The sequence below is a fragment of the Larimichthys crocea genome, chromosome I (genome assembly GCF_000972845.2).
Source record: "Larimichthys crocea isolate SSNF chromosome I, L_crocea_2.0, whole genome shotgun sequence".
Lineage (NCBI taxonomy): Eukaryota > Metazoa > Chordata > Actinopteri > Sciaenidae > Larimichthys > Larimichthys crocea.
The window spans coordinates 24,217,329-24,244,225 of record NC_040011.1 but is presented as its reverse complement, the minus strand read 5'-3'; the positions used below and the strand labels follow the sequence as shown (position 1 = coordinate 24,244,225).

The following is a 26,897-nucleotide window of genomic DNA, read 5'->3' as shown; positions in this document are numbered from 1 at the left end:
TCAGCAGGCGATCTTCACTGGAGTCAGAGCTCGTGTTATCATGAAAGTGGAGCATCCTGGACAAACATTTAAACCTCTTGACTGGCATGATATCTGCCACTTTGTCATACCTAGTATCTGTTGCCCAGTAGTTTTCCACTACAGGCATTTTCACTACACCCATGATCAACTTAATTCCAATGAATCCTTTGATTTCAGAGGCATTAGTGTTGATGCTGCTTCCAATGAGCTGACATGAGTACAAGTTCGTCTGGTGAGCAATGGTCTCAAAGACATCCTTGTCAAAGAATTTGGAGAAGTATGTTAGTGGAGTGGATAGCTCATCTGGTGTAGTGAAGCAACACGGTGTAACAGTACACTGGTGCTCAAATTTCATTTTTCTCCACCTATTGAAAAGAAAAAAGAAAAAATCTGTGAAAAAACAGGCACCCCCTTACCCCAATCACCAATACAAACCACTAAACCATTTGTAATTTTACACAAACTCCTGTGTGTCTGTGTGCGAGTGAGACTAACACGCATGACCATACAACAGATCATGTTTTGTTGCAGACAGATTCTGTACATACAATATCTGCACCAAAATCACTGGATCTCTTACATAACAATTCACTATATGACTCTAATCATTACCTGTACATCTTCCCTCTTTTACTGTGGTTTGCTCCCTCTTCTGCCTCATCACTTGAGCTATCACTGAGCTGGTCACTGCTGCTGCTGTCCTGATTCTGGCCCTCTGTATATAATTTATCTACCTCATCTTCTTCACTCGTTCCCTCATCTGAATCAGATAAACCATCAGGTGGTAACACAACAGATGCCACCACTCTCTTTCTTGTACCATAGAAAGTACTGGTAGAAATTCCCTGAAAACACATGCACACTGGTGAATTAATTGTGAATAAACATTCAAGAGTAAAATGAAGTGTAATCAATATTTAACACCTTATATTATTGATTATCTGTAGAGTATAGGCTTCAAAACATAAGTATATCTGAGTGATTATGCCTGTTTTTATACCCCTATCTGGGCAACGTATCCCCCAGGATACAGACATTCAGTGCCTGTTTATCAAAGATGTGTAAATATAATTCGATATTTTTCAACAAGAATACATAAAATTATGCTTAAAGAACAATATTTTCAAAAACAAATCCCCCCAAAACATAATTAACAAGAAAAATAACTCTTACCTCATAGCCTGTGTCCACGTAGGCTGCCATTTTGGAGTTTGACATAAATGTATCAGTTTAGTTTTGAATGCTGCCATGGAGTCACATGACTTGGGTACTAGTACCCCCTAAAACTTTTTCATGATATTACTTAATGGCCCTCCCCCCTACAACCTGCTAAATGTCTGTATCCCCCAGGATACAGAAACAGAAACTATTTTAAATGAAAGTGACAGATATCACTGTTTACATCCACCTGACTCATTTGTTCAGTCTGTATAGGAAACAAGCTCCTTGTGGTCTGTTGACTGCAGCATCACTCAGATTTCTACCTGTATAATAGTTAAGTTAGACAGGCCTGCAGGAAGCAGCTACTTTTAGAGGTTTACATGTGAATGTGATTTAAAAAAAACAAAAAACTACAGCATTTCATTACAACTGTGCCCTGAAAAAACTCAAAGCTGAGTGAGTACTACACCATCAGCTCATGAAGCAAACATGTAGCTATACCTGTTTGCAGGATCGACTGACAACTGACTGAGAAGTGGTGAAAAGCTTGTACCATAAAATATTTTTTCAAAATAATGAATGGAAGCTAGCACCATGAAAATAATGTAAACTAATACATCTCATTCAAGAGGTTGTTTAGTCAAGGACAGAAGATGAACATCCAACAGGTCATACTTCGAACAAAATGTACCACAACATTCAACATGTCTTTGTTACATGATTAGTGTTTATTTAAAATACTCCATCTGCAAATGTTTCTTTCAATTAAAAACAAAGACAAATTTCACAGCTAGTAGCCTACATAGTAAGCAAAAAGTAGGGGAGTGTCCATCAGTCTCTTCTTCCCCTCAGTATCTATGTAGTTTGTTCAAAAGCTCTGGTTGAGAGGGCTTCTGGGGTGATCTGACGGCTTCTCTGAGGCGCGGGTCAGGATGGCAGAATTTCAAGGGCACAAATACAATAACATAACTGGCAATACTGATCCAGGATCTAAAATGTGAAGTCTCCTGACGTGTATCTGAAAAGTGAAAGTGATCTTGGGTTGGTTCTCCCGATTCCGCAGGAGCTACAACTTCAGCCAACTCCAGTACAGAGTTCAGAGCGTCTTTATTATAGATCTGTTGGTATTAACTCGAATTTAAAAGAAACAGCTGTTGCATTCCATGAGATGTGCCCGTTTAAAAGAACACGTCTGCTAATATTTCTGATTTCCTTACTGTCAACAAATCCCACGAAAAGATCAAATCCAACGATGAACTGATCCGACTAATGAGCGTTGTCTGGCTGATTTAGATTTTTCCTGTTCCATATTAAAAACACGTCAGTGAGACACACTGTTCCTTCATTACAACACACACATGCACCGTAGTAGTCGTGTACAGTACACACTTGTCCATCACACATACTCTTGCTGCTGTAAATACTCACTAGGAGCACCAAATGTGGATTCAGCCACTGCTTAAAATAGTCCCAAACAAAGGCTCTATTTCCTCCTCTTTGATAAAAGCGACAGTTGTTTGAGAAACTTACTGAAGATGAATTTCACCGTTTATGCGATTTAATAATATGTGACCCATATTAAATATTCTTCAGTAGAGGTTTGGGGCAGCCAAGTACAGACTAATATCTTCTTGGTTTTGTTTCTGGGATTTGGTGACAACAACTAAAATATAGCATCACCAGCATTTTTTAAAGGCTGAATGGACTTGAAATATTTTTCCAAAGACCACACCTCAGATACAACTGCAGTAGATCAATTCCTACCTAACACTTTGTCCTGGAAATAGGAAGGACAAGTACAAAATAAATAAGGGTTTCATAAAAACAATAGTCGTGTGGTGAAGTTTTAGGTAAACCCCTGGATTTCAAGTTTAAATTTGACAATCACGCAGCTCTACAGCCGTAATGCTAATCACCGTGCATCATACTGCAGCATTTCGAGGCTGAATACTGGCTGATGTGGCTGTGTCGACCCTGTGACGAGCCGGTGGGCCAGCTGGACTTTGGAAATCAGACAGTGGCGGTCTGACCTACGACAGCACGGCGTTGGAGTGTCGTATACCGATCAGGTTGTCTGCGCTGAAGGACCGTCTCATGGCTGCTCGACTCAGGTCCTTGTACTTGTCCTCACATAGTCTTGAGATGGCCTGGGTGGACAAACAAACACAGTCACTGCAAGAGTACAGAGCCATAGCGTGTATCACAATCTGAGGAGGGCGGCTCACCTCTAGTTTCTGGGCGCGCTGGTTGTTGAGAGGCTCCAGAGGGAAGTTGAGGTTGTTGTCATCGGCCAGCTGCCGCAGATCAAAGTAGTACTTGGCATAGACACTGGCTGGCACGTTGATATTGAACTGGAGAAGTTCCAGGAAGTGGCGCTCCATCTCATTCCTGAAGGGTGGAAAGATACCTGAGGGTTAGGACTTGAATCGCCGCAAGGTTGTGTGGCGGTGTGTGAGGTAGGTGTGTCTATTTGTGTTGAAAATAACCGCTGTGAAACAATCAGGAAATAACTTTTTATCTCACTGATTAACCAGATTTGTCAAGGCCAGCGCTCCTTTACTCTTATTCACTGCCTGTGTCTGTCAACCAAAGCTCGCATTCAACATCTCTCAAACCATCAAACTAAACTTCTTCCTGTCTCTATTTCACAGCGTGAATTGTGAGTCGGACTCAAATTTTAGAAGCTGCTACTAAAATAAAGACAGAACACACACAAAGGTAGAGTATGAGAGTTTAGATAGCCTCTGTTTCAGACTGTGGAGGTTCGACCGATCTGATTGTCTGATTCGTGGCTGCAGTGTGACATCGGGCAGCGTTTCTGTTTTGTTTTTCCAAAAGTTGGAGCAACTCAACTTCTCCACTGCAGGTCACAGCTTTCTTTAGTCGACACCACTGCGGATTATAACACACTGTTCAAGACAGTCAAAACTTCCAAACAACTTCTTCACAAAACTGAAGTGGATAGCACATCTGACTGGCATTTCTGAGATTTTCTACATGCTGTTATTCAAAGGACAGTCTGGGTACTAATGTTAAAGGTTTGAGTTTTATTGAAAATCCAAACGCATGACCAGGAATGTATGATGTACAAACTTGTACACCAGTTATTTATTCAACTTTCAGCTCATGCAGATGAAATCCACAGACCTCTCTCTCTTACACACGCACAACCTCGATAGTAATCAGACATGTATCACAGCCTCCATCATCCTTTCTCCTCATCATCATCACAGCCATGAGAAAGCTAAGGGAGGTGGTCGCCAAGGAGACAGCATCTAGGATGCTTTGTTGGTCAGCGAAGGTGGTGAGAGTGAGTGCGAGTGTGTGTGTGTGATGTCTGGTCTCCCGGGGCAACTAATGGAGTGGGCGAGAGCCGGGGCCATTATGTAGAAGCAGTGAGAGCACTTGAGACCCTCCCCTGCATGTCTCTCTGTCTCTGTCTGTTTCTCTCTCTTTCTACCCTTCTTCCTATCCCTCCATCCAGACCTGACCAGGCTAACAAAGACACTTCAATGACAGCTATGAAAACAGGAACAGAGTGCAGGTCAGACGTATATGAGTGGAGATCGACAGACAGACATGGGGGCTCGCAGACAAGAGAACACGCAGGCAGTGAACGCACCTTTCCAAGCTCGCAGGCACTTTCAATCCAACACACACACACACACACACACACACACACACACACACACAATTGTAGGAAATAAAGCCCGAGTGCTCCAAGTGCAGCCTCTGGCCTCTTCACCGGCTTGTAGCCCGAGCGACAGCAGAGATGCTGCAGCTTCCATCTATCTCCGCACTTCTCTTCCTCTGTGTGCTTTGAGTGCATCTTTGTTGTTATATTTCTTTTATTAGGGGGGCCGAGCATGCTCTGCCAGAACCCTGTTATATTTGTTAAGATGGAGGCGGCGCCCAAATTTAGGGATGAATTTGAAATGTCAGCCAATTTAAGATCCATTTCTAGTTCAACGACCTGATCATAATTAAACAAGCCTGACAAAGGCAAGTCTACCCCTTTTTAACAAAAGAAATTGAAGGGGTTTTCACAGATTTTCCAGGAACACTTCCCACAAATTCAAAAGAACACAGCATCATTTGATGGATTAAGGTTGTTTTTTTTAATGACGAAAACTAGCAGCTGCAACAAATCAATGAACATACTTGAATTTGTACTACTGATTGATTTCATATGTTTCATTGGTTTATTGCTCACTGATCGTTCTATGGTATGGTCTGTGAAGTGTGTGAGATGAACCGGCGGGTTAGCGCGGCGTCTACAGTACTGCAGACTGATGTGGCAATTGATGCGATTCTCTCGATTTTCCAGTCCATCTCCAAGTTCCAACCCTCACCTATGTTCCTGAGCTTTGGGTCGTGACTAAAAGAATAAGATTGCAGATACAGGAGGCCGAAATGAGCTTCCTCTGTAGGGCTCAGCCTCAGAGATAGAGTGAGGAGCTTGGGCATCCGGAGGGAGCTCGGAGTAGAGGCGCTGCTCCTTCAGGTTGGAAGGACTACATAGCACTGGGATCCCTCAGGAGGAGCTGGAATGTGTTGCTGGGGAGGAAGACACCTGGAACACTTTGCTAGACCTGCTGCCACTATGCCCCGACCCCAGATAAGCGGAAGAAAACGGATGGATGGATGCTTGTGAAATACTTTGGTAAGCTCATGATGACTTCCATTCTTGCCCAAAATATATTAAATCCAAACAAACAAGGATTTCAAGGACCTGTAGGGACAGTGTCAACTGCATATCCAATCATTCCAAAATGGGTCTGGGTCTTGGTGGCATCTGGACTGCTTGTCCAGATGTCCTCCTTCCTGACCACATCCTTCAGCACTTCCTGTGAAATCCCAAGGCCACGCTAGACATGCATGACAACAACACTTGAGTGTGTTCTGGAGATCCTCCCACCTGGACAATAACAATAAAAATGTGTCCTTGCGGAGGGTCCAGGAGCAGACACAGAACCACCTGGACTGGTACCCTTTCAACATGAAGGAGCAGAAGTTCTTGTTGGATCTCCTTTAGGGTGAGCAGAGACACCCTGCACAAGAATCTGCAAGCTCATGCTCTTGTCAAGATACTTGAACTACTTCAGCTGGAGCAGAAACTCCCAACCCAACTTCCCAACTTGAAACAGCTTCAGAGACCTTAGACTCAAACCATTTCTGTGACCTTCTTCTAGGGGTGGGTGATATATTGAATATACTCGATATATCGCGGCTTGTTCTACATGAGATGTATGAAATGACTATATCGTAACCATCAACCACTTGTCACTTGCTGAATCAAAAGACCAGTGTTTGTGCATTCAGTTTGGTTCCGGAGTCCAGCTGTATCTGGTCTGAACTACTTTTTCTCCTGCCAGAGAGAGAACACAGTTCCCCTCATCTGGGTGTCATCACTTCCTGGAGATGTCTTCCCCAAGATGTGTCTGAATTGCTCTTGCTACATGGTACAGATCTTCCTTGGGAGTTTTTAAACCATCTCTAGGTTTGATCAATTTTCCCACAAACTACTACATTTAATGTACCACAAATAGAACAATCAGTCCAAAGACTCGTGCTATAATCCATCTAGAATAAGTCTAAAATAAATAGATGAAACCAGTGATCCTGTTTAATTCTCCAGCCTCCTCATTTTTACTGTGTTCTCATAAAAGAAACAAACTCACATGTCCTCCACAGTGATGTCTTTAAGAATCTGGCAGTAGTCGACATTCCACACAGCCTGGTCATCCCAGACTTTGGAAGCCAACAGGATGGCTCCCAGGACAATACGCTTCCAGTTGGCGGGGCAGATATCCAGCTCGGCGTAAGTCAGCAGGCGTTCCAAATAAACCTTCAGGAAGAAGAACGGGTTATGGTCAAATCCTTAATTAGGGACTGACAAGATTTTGGCAGCTGAACCCTCAATAATCCCCTAATCCACATTTGTATAAAGTGCATCTTGTGTGTTTTTATTCTTGTAATAGGACACACGTTAGTCAGTAAACTACAAGATCTGGGTGATATTAACTGGGGTCAGCTGGATATTTTGAGAACATTTGTCTTGAACCACATTTTGTTTCTGCACATCAAACTGCTGGCCACTAATATACCAAAGCCAGAACGTTGGTCTTTCATCACATTACTAACACAAATCTGTTCAGTATGCATCATTTTTAATGCAACCAGGAAGAATCCATCCACTCCTGTCCTCAAATGCTTTTTAATCATCTCTAAATGTGTGTGATCATGACACAGACACTTACCTTTCAAGTGTCAGGTGTGTTATTAGGTTTACTGTTTGTTACACTTTACTGCCCTCTGGTGACCACTTTATGGCAATACCACAGTACTACCAACCTCATACTCGACTTTACACTTGTAGTTTCAAAGTCTTACTTGACTAACATATAAAAAATAAAATAAAAACTTTTATTAAGTTTTATTCCCTACCGTTTGCAGTCAAATAAACCTGTGTTTAACTCCCTGTTGAGTCCCAGGACTCCAACAATAATAGAATTATCATTACAATATACTGGTGAGTGTGTACACCACGGCGCTATAAATCGAAACAGACTTACCAGAGTGACGATGGCACATTCTGCAGTGAGCTGTGCAGCGCTGAAGAGTGTTCTGACAAAGCGGTAGATCAGTTTGTGTTCTGGGTCTACACGGGAGTAGTCATCTGGCACTGGCTCTCTCTGTACAGGACACACACACATATATAAATGTCAGGTTATAGATTCATCTGCACGGATTTGATTCTTGAAAAAAAGGAAATGGAGCACAAACAAGTCGAGTGGAATATGGAAACAATCCAATAAATGTGGCTGTTACAGTGAACTAAAAGTCACGTCGGCCAACTCAGCAGGAATGTACATCTGCTGATGCCACATTTAGAAAATCTACATGTCCACGGGTGAGTGATCTCAGCCTTCTAACAAATTAACTAATTAATTTGCAGCTCTGATCAATAAGGTCGTCCTGTGGACTCTTCCTGTGTTCTCATCCTCATACTACCATATCATTTGGTCTAACAGAAGAAGACACATGCAGTCAAAAAAACAAAACAGGACATCCTGCTGCATCCGGTAGCAGTAGGACATTGACGTAGCTCATTGTTTAAATCTCCAATAGTGATGTGTGCATCAGCTCTGAGTTCATCTGAATCTGCATATAACCAACGTGTTAATCATCAGCATGCCACCCACCCGGGGGAATTATTTAGTCTAATTTGGAGACGCACGCCTACATGGACATTACACTACACAAACAATTTCCCTGCGGGGATTAATAAAGTATTTATATCTGCCATATCGCCTTTTAAATTACACCTCGAGCTTTCCAAGTGATTTGAGCGTTGTAATGATTTATTTTACTGATTAGAGTTTGTAGTAAAATGTTTCCATGTACGCAGTAATGCCGATATCGTTAATATTTAAGCAGCAAAACTTAACGCTGTAGTTACAGGATGGAAGAAACTCTCCAGAGTGAACAGAATAAAACTTTTAACTTCTGAAACAAATGTTTTCAGACCGCTCTGGAGCTCAGGATTTATCAGGAGGACGACTGCCAATCAATTTCACGGTTAATCTGGACCTCATTTCCGATGAGCAGAATGACACACAACATTCAGTCACATTAGATTTTGACCAATGCTGCCAGCGTGTCGAGAGATTTAAATAATCAGTGAAGGCACTGCTGTGCCTTGTACATAAATATGAACTGTGTTTCTCATAATGGGGAAATGCTTTGGTGACCAATCTGTGATCAGAATGTTTCACTTTTGAGTTTATTTGTAAAGGCAGCTGCAGTAGAAACTAAACATAAAAAGAAAAATGATGGATCATGGCCTGGAAGAAAAGACCAAAGCCTTCTGGACCACGTGGTCAACTCTCATGTTTATTTGGAAATCTGTTATATAAGAGGTCATCGGCATACATTTAGGGGAAAAAAAAAGATACTTGTCAACAACAATATTGGGTTTGTCCCAGACTTTCCTCTTAACCCTCCTCCTCTATTTGATCTGCAGTTCGGAGTGGCCCTCCAAAAACTATGCTATGAGGGGCTGGCAGTAAACCAACTTCACTGCGCAATGAGAGTCTCATTATTACAAGTCTACAGCTGAGTGGAAACCATTTATACAAGACCACAAGGGAGGACGAGAGAGGACGGTTTGTTCCTTTTTGTGTTTTTCTTTCAGCCATTAGAAAGAGTTAGCTCCTCTGACCACACTGCTGTAACCAAATACCAGCTGAAAACCAGTGACCAATGCTGAAAAATCTAAAAAAAACAAAAAAAACAACCATGTACAGAGGAGTAAACTAGACCCCATCTCTAATCTTCACATGTCACAGGACAGGAATTAATCCATGGCCAATCAACATGGATGGCCCAGCGTGTGGCCGTAATGCCCCTTCTAAAATTAACTAGCCACACGGCCAGTTTGGCATGTTCCGCTTTGAACTGGCCATCGTGCCCTTGAAAGAACATTATGGATTTTCTAATTGAAAACTACATGTGATGCTGCTGATAAACAAACTCATGTTATCTAGTGTCTCTGTCATCCTGCTGGACATCAACAGTGGTGTGGGGTTTCTCCTACTCTTTTATACGTTTGTAGTCAGACAGACACTGTGACCATCTACGGTGTAATGTTAACAGAGGAGCACTTCCGTTACTTTAGACGGCCATAAAGTGTGTACATCAGCTCAGGTTGCAGTGTAATAGCTGTTTTTGTCGTCTGCTGTGACAGAAACACACACACACAAAAAAAAAAAATCCCTGTATTTGTAACATTACTGTGCTTCTTCTTTACAGCAGACTGAAATGAGCAACTTAGGCTGAAGACAATTAAAATAGCCTGAGATCTCTAAGATTCTCTGACGGGCCACATTCAGACAGACTCTGACAGGAAAACTCAGGTTTTTTCCCCCATTCATTTAGAGAGGTGTCAAGAATTTAGAGCAACAGAGATGTCGAGCCAGATTCAATTTAAAATGCAGACGGACACAGATCAGATGAGCAGATCAGTCAAACCTCCACAGTCAGCCTGAAATGTCTCTAAAACTGAGACTAAACTCTGATTACCTGTTGTGTTTTTCATGAACCGCCTTCTAAATCTGACTCACAAAGAAGTTTAACTTGATGTGGTCGAGACACACAGACAGTGAATGAGAGTGAGCGAGCCCCGGCATCGATAAAGCCGGTTAATAGATGGAATAAAAAGTTATTTCACAGCGGTTATGTTCAACACAAAAAGACCCTCATTCATCTGAATGTACCCTTACTGATATTGTGGAAATCTCATGAACATACTCACTGATAAAGGGTGCAACTTCTCATCAAAGATGTCCAGTGACTTGTCTGAGTCCCTAAAGAACACATAATACATCTGTCAGCACTTCACACGCACGGCAGCTTTAGCAACATCATTTTGCACATGCGACATTAGATCATATTAAAAGTGTACACCTACCTGTTTTTGATGTGGTAGTATATTGCTAACGTGACACTGGAGACACACAGAAACATTGGGGAGAGGACAAATATTGTGGGTTAGTTTTTGTGCGTACAACTTCAGAGTCAGAGAGAGAAAGGCAGACAGACGGCGTCTTTTCTACTTGAGCTCAGCTAAATGTGTGTGTGTGTGTGTGTGTGTTATGTTACATCAACACATTTAAACACATTGAGATAATACGGATGAAATGTGGTTTCCAGATTCACTTAAATAACGTCATCACAGAGGACTGTTAATTAGGCGTGAGAACATCTGTTTTAATCATCCATCCATGGAGCGTTACTACAGGATTACCACGCTGTGATGCAACAGGATTTTCTCGTGTGAAATGACTCACTTTTGGACAACGCAGCAGCGTGTGTGTGTGTGTGTGTGTGTGTGTGTGTGTGTTCTCTCACCATTTGATTGTGCTTTTGAGGTTTGGCTGGCTGACGGTGTTGTCGTCTATGAAGATTGTGGAACAGGAGCTGTATTTCTTTGACAGTGGACCAGGAGACACCTGAGACATGAAATCAGAGTCTTGAACTGACTGAGGAGCCGGATTCACTGTTGACAGCTTTATTTAGACTGGTTCCAATTGTCTGAATGGTCGCTCATGGACAGCTGTGTCCACAGTTTGAACTGTGTCAATCACAGCTTTATAGGTAGGATTAAAAATAATGGGGAGGTCACGCTTCCTGTGCCAGAGCGAGACAAACTACCTGCTAACTCTGTGTGGCCATGAGGCTGTTCTAAGCTGATTACTCTGGTAAAAGAGGCAAAACAAAGACAAATATTTTCTTATCAGTTTTGCCGTCCGTCAGATTAAGGTTTTCTGTTTCAGCCTCGTCTTTAACGTGAGGTGCTAGCCTTATCCGATTACCGGGCGTCGTGAACAGCTTCCATTGTTGGGCTTTTTTCACACCCGACAGCAATACAAATCAGGATTAACACCAAATACGTGCGTGACATTCTGGATACGATACAAAAAATGTGCAAATATAAAACATATTCAATTATACAACAAGCAATCTGATTGGTCAACTAGACATTTAGAATGTGCACTGTGAAGCGTGGCATGCTGTCGTGCCGATGACGGCAAAGCACACGTGCTTGTGTGTTATCGCTTATATCAAAACACAAAATATCAGAAACATTGTTGGACAAGCTGCCTTCAAGAGTTTTGACACTTACGTGGCTGATATGATTTATGTGGTTGCTTTTCCTCTTGTCTCGTACTGTGAAGGAACAGAGAGGCGGGAATCAGTGTTAGAACACACCACACGGCATCGTGTCACAATCAAACAGAATGTTCCACTTGAAATGTTTCAGTGGCGCTATCAGGATTACAGCGACTGTAAAAACACAGCCCTCTTAATATTTAACAGTAAATCATGTGATACAGGTGTGTGTGCGTGAGATCAGGATTGCTCACCGTCTGTCTGGGACTTGCTGAGGAAGATGGTGCTGGCTCGGGCGTGGTCCGACGGGTTAGACTCCGGGGCCAGTTCTGAGGAAATAGAAAAGTGCACAGCGTTAAGTGCTGAGTTTGTAAAGTAACAGAGGCACTTTGTGTGCCGCTCGTCTCTCTCTCTGCTCTGCAGTGATGAATACAAAAGGAGAAAACAGGAAGCCATTAGCAGACACATCGATCAAACTCACACAAATATAATGTGCATAACAGCACGATCCACTTGATTGTTATTATGAAAAAAATAATGTAAATCACTAACGACAAGATGAACAGAGCAAGCAGTGAAGGTGGCTGCAGTACAGATATGATAGAGCAGATTTGTGTGTCAGATTTGGATGGCTCTATATTCAGATTATGATAGAAATAGAATATGATATGCATGAAAATAGTCATCATTGTGTTTTTATTATCTCTACGGACGTTGGGGTCCTCTTGTGTTGAAGCACTGAGTGCGTACAGTGGCCCAGAAAACTAAACTCTGGCTTGAGATCGGGCTCTTCAAGGTTTTTGTGTGCGTCACAGCTTCTCCGTCACACTAGGGTGGAGAGGGTGAGGGGGCCACAATCAGCAGAAAAACCACGAGATGCCACTAAATTCTGCACACTGCTCTTTATAGGGAAGATATCAATCAATCGATTGTATGTGTGGATCCGACTGTTGACACCGAACAAGACGCAAGATACACAAGTGTTAACCTGTGGACTTCAACTCCCAGTGAGACTGATTCATTTCAAAGCAAACACTCCGGAGTACGTGGGTTTTATCCTGTTACTTCACTGAACATTGAAGCAAACTAATCACATAAAAATGAGACACTGACGATCTACCAGAGACACGTGGGATTAGTTGATACTCAAGACTTCTTGGCAGCTTCTGTATCAGGCAATGGCTCATACACAAGTGTGTATGCTCTGTGCAGACGGCACGTTACATAAAGGACAGGGGGATTACACAACGGCGGCATTCGCGAAGTGCGGACAGCTAGAAGAGACACGAGGAATGCAGGAAGGACTGTTGGACGGATTCTGACCCTCGCCCTCTGCCAACAGCTGCTCTCCTCCAAACTGCACTCGGGCACTACTGTCCACAGCAGCATGAGCGGAATGAACACCACGCATGTGTCGGAGTGGACGAGGAGTGGCGACGTACATTGCTGAGAAATATCTGAGATGCCTCTCTCCGTCAGGGGTCTGTATCACGGCGAGGGCGAGAGGGAGAAAACACGGCCTGTTCGCCAACCCTCATCCACACTACCGTTTGTCTAACAGTGATGCCAAATGAATGTAACCGAGTACATAATAAGCTCATTCTGACTAAAGCACAGTCTCCACTCTCTTTCTACTTTATTTGCTCCCCGCTCGAAGAGGCCAGTAAAACATGACAATAAAGACGGAGGGCTTGTTTTTATTGCTCATTTCTGAGCACTTAACGTGGCTCAGAGGAGACGAGGGCGGCTTGTTTTCATCGTTAACGTCTGGCATCTTGTAAACGTGACGCCGGTGTCATCAACATGATGCAGTGCCCATCTGAAGGGAGCCAAGAATGCCACCATCATCAGTGCTATGCTGGCAGCAGCTCAGGACTGATCGCGTCTGATGTTCCTGCAGTTGGGAGACAGCAGATCATCGACTCTAAAGATTAACCCTGTTTGAGTCAATATTAGTGGAGGGGCCTCTCATGCTGATACTGTACGTGGTGATATTTGCTCATCAGTCTGTGTTTGGGAGTCATCTCTCCCTCCCTGTGAACAAACAACATGGGTGTGACCCTTCAAGGATCTAACACTGAAAGGAACAGCTATGAAATCATCATCAGGTGTGTCGAGGAGCAGGTGGACACCCACCATCGGGGACCTCTCTGTCGCTGATGTGCTGCAGGTAGGGCACGGTGTTGTCGTCGCTCACTTCGGTGCTGGTCTGGAACTCCTCCAGCCGCTCCGCCGGCTGTCTCGAGGGGAGTTTGGGGCTGGACTCGGGAGAGACGCAGCATGTCACCGTATTCCCCATTCCCTCCCACCAAAAAAAAAAAAGAAAGAAAGAAAAAAGAAAGCTTCCTCACACTATCTCAGCAGCAGCCGAGTCCAAGTAGTGCATATATCGGCGGCTAGCTCGAGTTAGCTGCCCCCAGCCTCATAAACATTACCGGGCTATAGCAGGTGTTAGCACAGCGCTAGCTCTCCGTGCTAAATCGCCGCTGTCCACCAGCAACTCCCGGGAGCCGCATTCCTGTCCATTTGTGGGTTAGCTATGTAGTGTTGACAGTCAGAAGAAGAACCGGCCAGGCAGGCTCACCCCGTAGTACAAAACAAATGTGGTTTTATGTATTAACCGACGTTTTAACAAGCGGTTAAAATGCAGCTCGTCGCCACTTCATTCATTCAACATTTCCGCCGCTAGCGCTATAGCTAACTAGTTAGCTCGTGTCGTTAACTTTTCCTTTTTTGTTTTTAAATGTCACTTTTTGCTCTCGTGTAAAACACCACTGACTCTACAAAATAAATACGTTACGACCACAAACCACCAAATCCTGGAAAATACATTTCAAGAGACTTTTCCCCGAACAAGCCCACAGACGTCTTCCCGCACCCGGTTCGACGTGTAAGCCAAATCTAGCCCGAGGCTTCTGCGGCCTCCAGCAGGAAACCGAGGTAAAAAAAAGAAAAGAAAAATCCAAGAGTGTAGGCGAGAAATTCTCAATGAGGTCAGACTGAGCAGGCCTTGTCCGCGCTCCTCACAAGACAACCAGCTCTGGCCGCTGACCCGGACTGCCCCATCAGTGTCTCCACCCCGACGGATACGTGCTGGATGTACTCCCCGCCGCCGCCGCCATCTGTTGAGGAGCTCACAAACGGCACTACTTGGCACGGATATGTTGTAGCCCCGCCTATTTAGAAATTCCATTCGCTCCTATTGGCTGATAAATCAAAACAAGGCGCTCTTGATCCCGCTCATTGGTTGAAGGAGCTGTCTGTCTGAGGCGATTTAAACCGATGAAATGTATTTACAACGCGACTATTTTTGTATCATCGCCGATCCACACCCTTTTTGGACAGTGAAAACAGAAGCCAGTCCCCTATTGCATTATGTACCTGTCAATCAACGCAGCCCTCCTCATTCAAGCACTATGACAGACCAGAGATGTCTTGTACTTCATATTTTTATTCATTAATATCTCTTTTTAATGAAATATCGCTTGATATGTGCTTGATAAACACAAATTTGTCTGTTGCAAATGTTTTCAGCATCTTTACAGTAGTCTAACTAATATTCCAGTACTTTTTTATTAGAGTATGTTGGTTTGAATATGCTTATACTCAACTTTGATAACTAGTATATTATTAACTTAAAGGTCCAGTGTGTAAGATTTCTTGAATTTCCCTCGGGATCAATAAAGTATCCGTCTGTCTATCTATCTATCTATCTATCTATCTATCTATCTATCTATCTATCTATCTAGATAGATAGATAGATAGATAGATAGATAGATAGATAGACAGATAATAGCTTTCACTGATTACTGTTGATCTGGTGCAGTGGTTATACATACCACAATCACAGTAAACAGATCCAAAATGGTGCTGAAGGGGTTCTAGTGTTACATGTAAATCCATTGTATTTTTATTTATTTAAGCAAGTTGTTTATTTTTTATTGAATGGTTGATTGGATTGGTGGAGACAGCATATTTATGTTATGTCACCTTGTTTTTCAAAGTTTACCATTATGAGTTTTTCAGAAACATGCTGCATCTGTACTGAAGCCTGTTTCCCTCTTTAAATCATCACCACAGATCATCTGAAAAAGTGAGGAATCTCTCCCTCAAAATAGGGGCCCCAAACAGCCAGAAACTGATGATTATTTTGGTTGTCGACTAATCTATCGATTATTTTTGCAATTAGTCGATTTTTTCTACTAAAATAGAAACAGAACAGAAAGATGCATCATTTCAAAAGCTGAAGTCTGTGCATCATGTTTTTATGTTGTATCACCTAATAGAATTATCATTTTTTTTAATTGATTAAATATCTTACAAATTAATTATTATGCTCCAAATCACAGATTATCACTGGCATGAAGTGGAGGTTTACTATTCACTGATTTGTACTTATTTAATATCCACACATTAATTATTACACATTAATTATTATTGATATTGTCTAGTGATGCACGATATGAAAAATTTTAACAGACACCAGTTCTTGTTGGATCTCTGTGTTAGGGTTGGAGCAGAAGACACCCTGCACAAGGAATCTGCCAAGCTCATGCCTTCTTGTCAAGATACTTGAACTACTTCAAGCTTGGAGCGCAGAAATACCCCACCAAACTTCCCAACGTTTGAAACAGCTTTCAGAGACCAGACTCAACCAACATTTCTGTGCCTTCTTCCCTAGGGCTGGGTGAATATATTGAATATACTCGATATATCGCGGCTTTGTTCTACATGGAGTGTTATGAAATGATATATCGTAACCATCAACCAATTACTTGTCACTTGCTGAAAATCAAAAGAACCAGGTTTGTGCATTCAGTTTTGGTTTTCCGGAGGTCCAGCTGTATCTGGTCTGAACTACTTTTTTTTCTCCGCTGCCAGAGAGAGAGAACCACAGTTTCCCCCCTCATCTGGGTGTCCATTCCACGTCCGTCGAAGATGTCTCAACCCAAGAATGTGTCCCTGAATTTCTCCCTTGTACCTGGTAACAAGATCTTCCTTGGGGACGTTTTTTAACAAAAAAACCTTCCTCTAGGTTTGATTGGAATTTTCTTTCCCCCCACAAAACTACCTACTATTTTTAATGTTTTCCACAAATAGTAACAATCAGTCCAAAGGACTTCGTGCTATAATCCATCTAGAATAATTCCTAAAAATAAATTAAATTAAGGGGCACCAGTGATCTGTTTAATTCTCCAGCCGCCTCATTTTGTTTACTGTGTTCTCATAAAAAGAAACAAAACTCACATGTCCCCACAGTGGATGTCTTTAAGACTCTGGCAGTAGTCCGACCATTCCACCAACAGCCTGGTCATCCCAGACTTTGGAAGCCAAACCAGGATTGGCTTCCCAGGACAATACGCTTCCAGTTGGCGGGCGGCGTATCCAGCTCGGCGTAGTCAGCAGGCGCGTTCCAAATAACCTTCAACGGAAGAAGAAGGTTTAGACAGTCCAAATCCTTAATTAGGAACGACCTGACCAAGATTTGGCAGCTGAACCCTCAATAATCCCCTAATCCACAATTTTGTATAACGTGCATCTTTGGTGTGTTTTATTCTTGTAATAGAAACAACACTTAGTCCAGTAACTACAAGATCTTGGGTGATTATTAACTGGGGTCCAAGTGGATTTTTGAGAACATTTGCTCTTGAACCACATTTTAGTTCTTTCTTCGCACATCAAAGTTGCTGGCCAACTAATCTAACAAGCAAACTTGGTCTTTCAATCACACATACTAACACAAAATCTTGTTCAGTATGCATCAATTTTTTAATTGCAAACCAGGAAGAAATCCATCCACCTCCTGTCCCTCAAATGCTTTTTACTCCTCTAAATTGTGTGATCATGACACAGACACTTTACCCTTTCAAGTGTCAGGTGTGTTATTTTAGAGTTTACTGTTTGTGTACAACTACTCTTACTTGCCCCTCTGGTGAACCACTTATGGCAATACCACAGTACTACCAAACCTCCATACTCGGACTTTTACACTTGTAGTTTCAAAGTCTTTACCTGACATAACGTAAAATAAACAAAAATAAAAAAAAACTTTTATTAAGTTTTTTATCTCTACACGTTTGCCATCAAATAAACCTGTGTTTAACTCCTGTTGAGTTTCCAGGACTCCAACACATAATAGAATTTCATTACAATATACTGGTGAGTGTGTTACACCACGGCCGCTAGAAAATCGAGGACACAGACTTACCAGGTGACGCATGGCACAGTTCTGCAGTGAGGCTGGTGCAGCCCTGAGAGATGTTCTTTTGTTTTGCAGGTAAGCAGTTTTGTTGTTTTTTTTTTTTTTTTTTACTGACCAAGCGGCTAGATCAGTTTACTGGGGCCACGGGTAGTCCCATCAGTGGCAACTGGTCCCTCTCTGTAACAGGGACACACACACATATAAAGTCAGGTTTATATTCATCTGCCACGGCATTTGATTCTAAAAAAGAAAAAAAGGGAAAATGGAGCAACAAAACAAGTCGAGTGGAATATGGAAAACAATCCAAAGTTTAAATGTGGGCCTGGTTTACAGTGAACTAAAAGTCACGTTCGGCCACAAACTCAGCAGGATGTACATCTGCCTGATGCACATTTAGAGAAATCGTACATGTCCACGTGGTGGAGTGATTCAGCCATTCTAAAACAAATTAGAACCTAATTAATTTGGCACGCTCTGAATCAATAGGTCGCCCTCCTTGGACTCGTTCCTGTGTTCTCATCCCATACTTACCATATCATTTTTGGTCTAACAGAAGAGAACACATGCAGAACTAAAAAAACAAAACACAGGACATCCTGCTGCATCCGAGTAGCCAAGTAGACATTGAACGTGCTCATTGTTTAAATATCTCCAATAGTGATGTGTGCAATCAGCCTCTGTAGTTCATCTGAATCTGCATATAACCCAACCGTGGTTAATCATCAGCCATGCCACCCCACCCGGGGGAATTATTTTCGGTCTCAGTTTGGAGACGCACCCTAACATGGACATTACAACTACACACAAACAATTTCCTACGGGGATTAATAAATATTTCTATCTTGCATTCGCCTTTAAATATCACCTCGAGCTTTCCCAAGTTGATTTTGAGCGGTGTAAATGACTTTATATTGTACTTGATTAGGTTTGTAGTAAAATGTTTCCATGTAGCGCGTAATCCGATTATATCGTTTTAATATTTAGCAGCCAGAACTTAACCCTGTAGTTACAGAGATGGAAGAAACTCTCCCAGATGGAAACAGAATACAAACCTTGTAACTATTCTGAACCAAAAGTGTGTTCAAGGACCGCTTCTGGAGCTCAGGATTTATCAGGAGGAAAACGACACTGCCAGCAATCCAATTTCACGGTCAATCTGGAACCCTCAAATTTTCCGAAATGAGCAGATGACACACAAACAATTCCGTCACATTAGATGTTGACCAATGCTCGCGCCAGCGTGTCGAGGAGATTTTTAAATAACAGTGAAGGCATGCTGTGCCCTTGTAAAGTAAATATGAACTGTGTTTTGCCTCATAAATGGGGAAATGGTGGCCAAAACGTCAGTGTGGTGACCATCTGGATCAGAATGTTTTTCACTTTTTGAGTTTATATTTGTAAAAGGAGCTGCAGTAGAATACTAACAACATAAAAAGAAAATGATGGCTCCAATGCCCTGGGAAGAAAAGACCCGCCTTCGGGACCACGTGGTTCAAACATCTCATGTTTATTTTGGAAATTCTGTTATATAAGCAGGTCATCGGCATTGCATTTAGGGGAAAAAAAAAAGATATACTTGTCAAAAACATATTGGGTTTGTCCCCCCGACTTCCTCTTAACCCTCCGCCTCTCTTTGGATCTGCCAAGTTGGAGTGCCCTCCAAAAACTATGCTGAGGGGCTGGCAGTAAACCCAAACTTCACTGTGCGCAACGAGAGTCCTCAATTATTACAAGTCTACCAGCTGAGTGAAACCATTTTATACAAACCCACAAGGGAGGGACAGAGGAAGACGGTTGTTCTTTTTGTGTTTTTTTTCCTTCAGCCATTAGAAAGAGTTAGCCTCCTCTACTACGACCACACTGCTGTAACCAATACCAGCTGAAAAACCAGTTGACCACATGCTGATCCGAAAAAAGCAAAAAATAAAAAAAAAAAAAAACCAACCATGTACAGAGGAGTAAACCTAGAGACCCCATCTCTTAATCTACGTGTCCAGGACATGGGAATTAATCCATGCCAATCAACATGGATGGCCCCAGCGTGTGGCCCGTAATGCCCCCTTCTGAAAATTTAACTAGCCACACGGCCCAGTTTGGCATGTTTCCCTTTTGAACTGGCCCCATCGTGCCCTTGAAAAAACATATGGATTTTCTAATTGAAAAACTACATGTGATGCTGCTGATAAAACAAAACGTCCATGTTGATCTAGTGTCTCTGTTTATCCTGCTGGAACTCAAACAGTGGTGGTGGGGGAATTTCTCCACTAACTCTTTTGTACGTTTGATAGTTGCCGGAACAGAGACCCTGTGACCATCTCACGGTGTATGTTAACAGAGGAGCACTATCCGTTACCTTTTAGCCCGGCCATAAGGTGTACATCAGCTCAGGTTGCAGTGTAAATAGCTGTTTTTGGTCGTCTGCTGTGACAGAACACACACACACAAAAAAAAAAAATCCGTATTTGTAACATTACTGTTCTTCTTCTTTACAGCAGACTGAAATGAGCCAACTTAGGCTGAAGGACCATTAAAATAGCCTAGATCTCTAAGATTCTCTGACGGTGCCACATTCAGACGACTCTGACAGGAAAACTCAGGTTTTTCCCCATTCATTTAGAGAGGTGTCAAGAATTTAGCAGCACAGAGATGTCGAGCCAGATTCAATTTAAAATGCGACGGACAGATCAGATGAGCAGATCAGTCAAAACCTCCACAGTCAGCCTGAAATGTCTCTAAAAAACTGAGACTAAACTCTGATTACCTGTTGTGTTTTTCCAACCGCCTTCTAAATCTGACCTCACAAAGAAGTTTAACTTGATGTGGTCGAGACACACACGACATTAATGAGAGTGAGCGAGCCCCGGCATCGATAAAGCCGGTTAATAGATGGAATAAAAAGTTATTTCACAGCGGTTATGTTCAACACAAAAAGAACCCTCATTCATCTGAATGTACCCTTACTGATATTGTGGAAATCTTCAGAACATACTCACTGATAAAGGGTGCAACTTCTCACTCAAAGATGTCCAGTGACTTGTCTGAGTCCCTAAAGAAACACTAATACATCTTCAGCACTTCACACGCACGGCAGCTTTAGCAACATCATTTTGCACATGCGAATTAGATCTATTAAAAGTGTAACACTACCTGTTTGATGTGGTAGTATATTGCTAACGTGACACTGGAGACACACAGAAACATTGGGAGAGGACAAAATATTGTGGTTAGTTTTTGTGCGTACAACTTCTAGAGTCAGAGAGAGAACGGCAGCGACGGCGTCTTTTCTACTTGAGCTCAGCTAAATGTGTGTGTGTGTGTGGTGTGTTATGTTACATCAACACATTTAAACACATTGAGATATAACGGATGAAATGTGGTTTCCAGATTCACTTAAATAACGTCATCACAGAGGACTGTTAATTAGGCGTGAGAACATCTTTTAATCATCCATCCATGGAGCGTTACTACAGGATTACCACGCTGTGATGCAACAGGATTTTCTCGTGTGAAATGCACTCACTTTGTGGACAACGCAGCAGCGCGTGTGGTGTGTGTGTTGTGTTCTCTCACCATTTGATTGTGCTTTTGAGTTTGGCTGGGCTGAACGGTGTTGTCGTCTATGAAGATTGTGGAACAGGAGCTGTATTTCTTTGACAGTGGACAGGAGACACCTGAGACCATGAAATCAGAGTCTTGAGACTGACTGAGGAAGCCGGATTCACTGTGGACAGCTTTATTTAGACTGGTTCCCAATTGTCTGAATGGTCCGCTCATGGACAGCTGTGTCCACAGTTTGAACTGTGTCAATCACAGCTTTTATAGGTAGGATTAAAAATATGGGGAGGTCACGCTTCCTGTGCCAGAGCGAGACAAAACTACCTGCTAACTCTGTGTGGCCATGAGGCTGTTCTAAGCTGATTACTCTGGTAAAGAGGGCAAAACAAAGACAAATATTTTCTTATCAGTTTTGCCGTCCGTCAGATTAAGGTTTTTTGTTCAGCCTTGTCTTTAAACGTGAGGTGCTAGCCTTATCCGATTACCGGGCGTCGTGAACAGCTTCCATTGTTGGGCGTTTTTTCACACACCCGACAGCAATACAAATCAGGATTAACACCAAATACGTGCGTGACATCTGGATACAAACAAAAATGGGCAAATATAAACATATTCAAGTAACAACAAGCAATCTGATTGGTCAACTAGACATTTAGAATGTGCACTGTGACGCGTGGCATGCTGTCGTGCCGATGCGGCAAAGCACACGTGCTTGTGTGTTATCGCTTATATCAAAACACAAAATATCAGAAACTTTGTGGACAAGCTGCCTTCAAGAGTTTTGACACTTACGTGGCTGATATGATTTATGTGGTTGCTTTTCCTCTTGTCTCGTACTGTGAAGGAACAGAGAGGCGGGAATCAGTTTTAGAACACACCGCATGGCATCGTGTCACAATCAAACAGAACGTTCCACTTGAAATGTTTCAGTGGCACTATCAGGATTAGAGCGACTGTAAAAACACAGCCCTCTTAACATTTAACAGTAAATCACGTGATACAGGTGTGTGTGCGTGTGTGTGTGAGATCAGGATTGCTCACCGTCGTCCTGGGACTTGCTGAGGAAGATGGTGGCTGGCTCGGGCGTGGTCCGACGGTTAGACTCCGGGGCCAGTTCTGAGAAATAGAAAAGTGCACAGCGTTAAGTGCTGAGTTTGTAAAGTAACAGAGGCACTTTGTGTGCCGCTCGTCTCTCTCTCTGCTCGCAGTGATGAATAACAAAAGGAGAAAACAGGAAGCCATTAGCAGACACATCGATCAAACTCACACAAATATAATGTGCATAACAGCACGATCCACTTGATTGTTATTATGAAAAAAATATTGTAAATCACTCTTAACGACAAGATGAACAGAGCAAGCAGTGAAGGTGGCTGCAGCACAGATATGATAGAGCATTAAAAAGGTCCAGTGTGTCAGATTTGGATGGCTCTATATTCAGATTATGATAGAAATAGAATATGATGCATGAAAATAGTCATCATTGTGTTTTTAATATCTCTACGGACGTTGGGGTCCTCTTGTGTTGAAGCACTGAGTGCGTACAGTGGCCCAGAAAACTAAACTCTGGCTTGAGTCGGGCTCTTCAAGGTTTTGTGTGCGTCACGCTTCTCCGTCACACTAGGGTGGAGAGGGTGAGGGGGCCACAATCAGCAGAAAAAACCATGAGATGCCACTAAATTCCGCACACTGCTCTTTATAGGGAAGATATCAATCAATCGATTGTATTGTGGATCCGACTGTTGACACTGAACAAGACGCAAGATACACAAGTGTTAACCTGTGGACTTCAACTCCCAGAATGACTGATTCATTTCAAAGAAACACTCCGAGTACGTGGGTTTTATCCTGTTACTTCACTGAACATTGAAGCAAACTAATCCATAAAAATGAGACACTGCGACTCTACCAGAGACACGTGGGATTAGTTGATACTCAAGACTTCTTGGCAGCTTCTGTATCAGCAATGGCTCTACACAAGTGTGTAATGCTCTGTGCAGACGGCACGTTACATAAAGGACAGGGGGATTACACAACGGCGGCATTCGCGAAGTGCGGACAGCTAGAAGAGACACGAGGAATGCAGGAAGGACTGTTGGACGGATTTCTGACCCTCGCCCTCCCAACAGCTGCTCTCCTCCAAACTGCACTCGGGCACTACTGTCCACAGCAGCATGAGCGGAATGAACACCACGCATGTGTCGGAGTGGACGAGGAGTGGCGACGTACATGCTGAGAAATACTGAGATGCCTCTCTCCGTCAGGGGTCTGTATCACGGCGAGGGCGAGAGAGAAAACACGGCCTGTTCGCCAACCCTCATCCACACTACCGTTTGTCTAACAGTGATGCCAAATGAATGTAACCGAGTACATAATAAGCTCATTCTGACTAAAGCACAGTCTCCACTCTCTTTCTCACTTTATTTGCTCCCGCTCGAAGAGGCCAGTAAAACATGACAATAAGTACGGAGGGCTTGTTTTTATTGCTCATTTCTGAGCACTAACGTGGCTCAGAGAGGAGACGAGGGCGGCTTGTTTTCATCGTTAACGTCTGGCATCTTGGAAACGTGACGCCGGTGTCATCACACATGATGCAGTGCCCCATCTGAAGGAGCCAAGAATGCCACCATCATCAGTGCTATGCTGGCAGCAGCTCAGGACTGATCGCGTCTGATGTTCCTGCAGTTGGGAGACAGCAGATCATCGACTCTAAAGATTAACCCTGTTTGAGTCATATTATGTGGAGGGCCCTCTCATGCTGATACTGTACGTGGTGATATTTGCTCATCAGTCTGTGTTTGGGAGTCATCTCTCCCTCCCTGTGAACAAACAACATGGGTGTGACCCTTCAAGGATCTAACACTGAAAGAACAGCTATGAACATCATCATCAGGTGTTCGAGGAGCAGGTGACACCCACCATCGGGGACCTCTCTGTCGCTGATGTGCTGCAGGTAGGGCACGGTGTTGTCGTCGCTCACTTCGGTGCGGTCTGGAACTCCTCCAGCCGCTCCGCCGGCTGTCTCGAGGGGAGTTTGGGGCTGGACTCGGGAGAGACGCAGCAGGTCACCGTATTCCCCATTCCCTCCCACCAAAAAAAAAAAAAGAAAGAAAGAAAAAAGAAAGCTTCCTCACACTATCTCAGCAGCAGCCGAGTCCAAGTAGTGCATATATCGGCGGCTAGCTCGAGTTAGCTGCCCCCAGCCTCATAAACATTACCGGGCTATAGCAGTGTTAGCACAGCGCTAGCTCTCCGTGCTAAATCGCCGCTGTCCACCAGCAACTCCCGGGAGCCGCCATTCCTGTCCATTTGTGGGTTAGCTATGTAGTGTTGACAGTCAGAAGAAGAAACGGCCAGGCAGGCTCACCCCGTAGTTACAAAACAAATGTGGTTTATGTATTAACCGACGTTTTAACAAGCGGTTAAAATGCAGCTCGTCGCCACTTTCATTCATTCAACATTTCCGCCGCTAGCGGTATAGCTAACTAGTTAGCTCGTGTCGTTAACTTTTCTTTTTTGTTTTTAAATGTCACTTTTTGCTCTCGTGTAAAACACCACTGACTCTACAAAATATAATACGTTACGACCACAAACCACCAAATCCTGGAAAATACATTTCAAGAGACTTTCCCCGAACAAGCCCACAGACGTCTTCCCGCACCCGGTTCGACGTGTAAGCCAAATCTAGCCCGAGGCTTCTGCGGCCTCAGCAGGAAACCGAGGTAAAAAAAAGAAAAGAAAAATCCAGAGTGTAGGCGAGAAATTCTCAATGAGGTCAGACTGAGCAGCCTTGTCCGCGCTCCTCACAAGACAACCAGCTCTGGCCGCTGACCCGGACTGCCCCATCAGTGTCTCCACCCCGACGGATACGTGCTGGATGTATCCCCGCGCCGCCGCCATCTGTTGAGGAGCTCACAAACGGCACTACTTGGCACGGATATGTTGTAGCCCCGCCTATTAGAAATTCCATTCGCTCCTATTGGCTGATAAATCAAACAGGCGCTCTTGATCCCGCTCCATTGGTTGAGGAGCTGTCTGTCTGAGGCGATTTTAAACCGATGAAATGTATTTTACAACCGCGACTATTTTTGTATCATCGCCGATCCACACCCTTTTTGGACAGTGAAAACAGAAGCCAGTCCCCTATTGCATTATGTACCTGTCAATCAACGCCAGCCCTCCTCATTCAAGCACTATGACAGACCAGAGATGTCTTGTACTTTATTTTTATTCATTAATATCTCTTTTTAATGAATATCGCTTGATATGTGCTTGATAAACACAAATTTGTCTGTTGCAAATGTTTTCAGCATCTTTACAGTAGTCTAACTAATATTCCAGTACTTTTTTATTAGAGTATGTTGGTTTGAATATGCTTATACTCAACTTTGATAACTAGTATTATTACTTAAAGGTCCAGTGTGTGTAAGATTTCTTGAATTTCCCTCGGGATCAATAAAGTATCCGTCTGTCTATCTATCTATCTATCTATTATCTATCTATCTATCTATCTATCTATCTATCTATCTATCTACTATCTATCTATCTATCTCGATAGATAGATAGATAGATAGATAGAGTAGATAGACAGTAATAGCTTTCACTGATTACTGTTGATCTGGTGCAGTGGTTTAACATACCACAATCACAGTAACAGATCCAAAATGGTGGCTGAAGGGGTTCTAGTGTACATGTAAATCCATTGTTTTTATTTATTTAAGCAAGTTGTTTATTTTTTATTGAATGGTTGATTGGATGGTGGAGGACAGCATATTTATGTTATGTCACCTTGTTTTTCAAAGTTTACCATTATGAGTTTTTCAGAACATGCTGCATCTGTACTGAAGCCTGTTTCCCTCTTTAAATCATCACCACAGATCATCTGAAAAAGTGAGGAATCTCTCCCTCAAATGGGGCCCCAAACAGCCAGAAACTGATGATTATTTGGTTGTCGACTAATCTATCGATTATTTTTGCAATTAGTCGATTTTTTCTACTAAAATAGAAACAGAACAGAAAGATGCATCATTTCAAAAGCTGAAGTCTGTGCATCATGTTTTTATGTTGTATCACCTAATAGAATTATCATTTTTTTTAATTGATTAAATATCTTACAAATTAATTATTATGCTCCAAATCATGATTACCACTGACATAAATTCCACCTAATTATATTATTATTATTTTTTTTTACAATAGACCAGAATTGACAACCCCCCCCCCCCCCCCCCCCCCCCCCCCCCCCCCTCAGTTGGTCGCAATCTGTGACCTAAACCACTGGCTT

At 42.9% G+C, this 26,897-nt stretch overlaps 1 protein-coding gene and 1 pseudogene across 1 annotated transcript; both read right to left on the bottom strand.

Moving 5' to 3' along the window:
- Positions 1-1,887: 1,887 nt before the first annotated feature.
- On the bottom strand, positions 1,888-15,033 carry LOC104923590 (cyclin-Y-like protein 1). Its single transcript, XM_010736733.3, has 10 exons — positions 13,993-15,033; positions 12,111-12,185; positions 11,870-11,913; positions 11,095-11,195; positions 10,655-10,690; positions 10,499-10,550; positions 7,758-7,877; positions 6,864-7,030; positions 3,408-3,570; positions 1,888-3,329 (listed from the first exon to the last, which is right to left on the bottom strand). The coding sequence occupies exons 1-10, from the start codon at positions 14,153-14,155 to the stop codon at positions 3,213-3,215; spliced, it is 1,038 nt and encodes a 345-aa protein (XP_010735035.1). The 5' UTR covers positions 14,156-15,033; the 3' UTR covers positions 1,888-3,212.
- Positions 15,034-17,167: 2,134 nt separating this feature from the next.
- Positions 17,168-24,838, bottom strand: LOC113746597 (cyclin-Y-like protein 1; annotated as a pseudogene).
- Between the last annotated feature and the right edge of the window lie 2,059 nt (positions 24,839-26,897).

Coding starts and splice junctions, on each gene's coding strand:
- LOC104923590 (XM_010736733.3), bottom strand. CDS start 14,155: ATGGGGAATACGGTGACATGCTGCGTCTCTCCCGAGTCCAGCCCCAAA. Junction 12,186..13,992: donor CGACAGAGAGGTCCCCGATG/GTGGGTGTCCAC, acceptor CTATTTCCTCAG/AACTGGCCCCGGAGTCTAAC. Junction 3,571..6,863: donor GACATCACTGTGGAGGACAT/GTGAGTTTGTTT, acceptor TCCACCCTTCAG/GAATGAGATGGAGCGCCACT.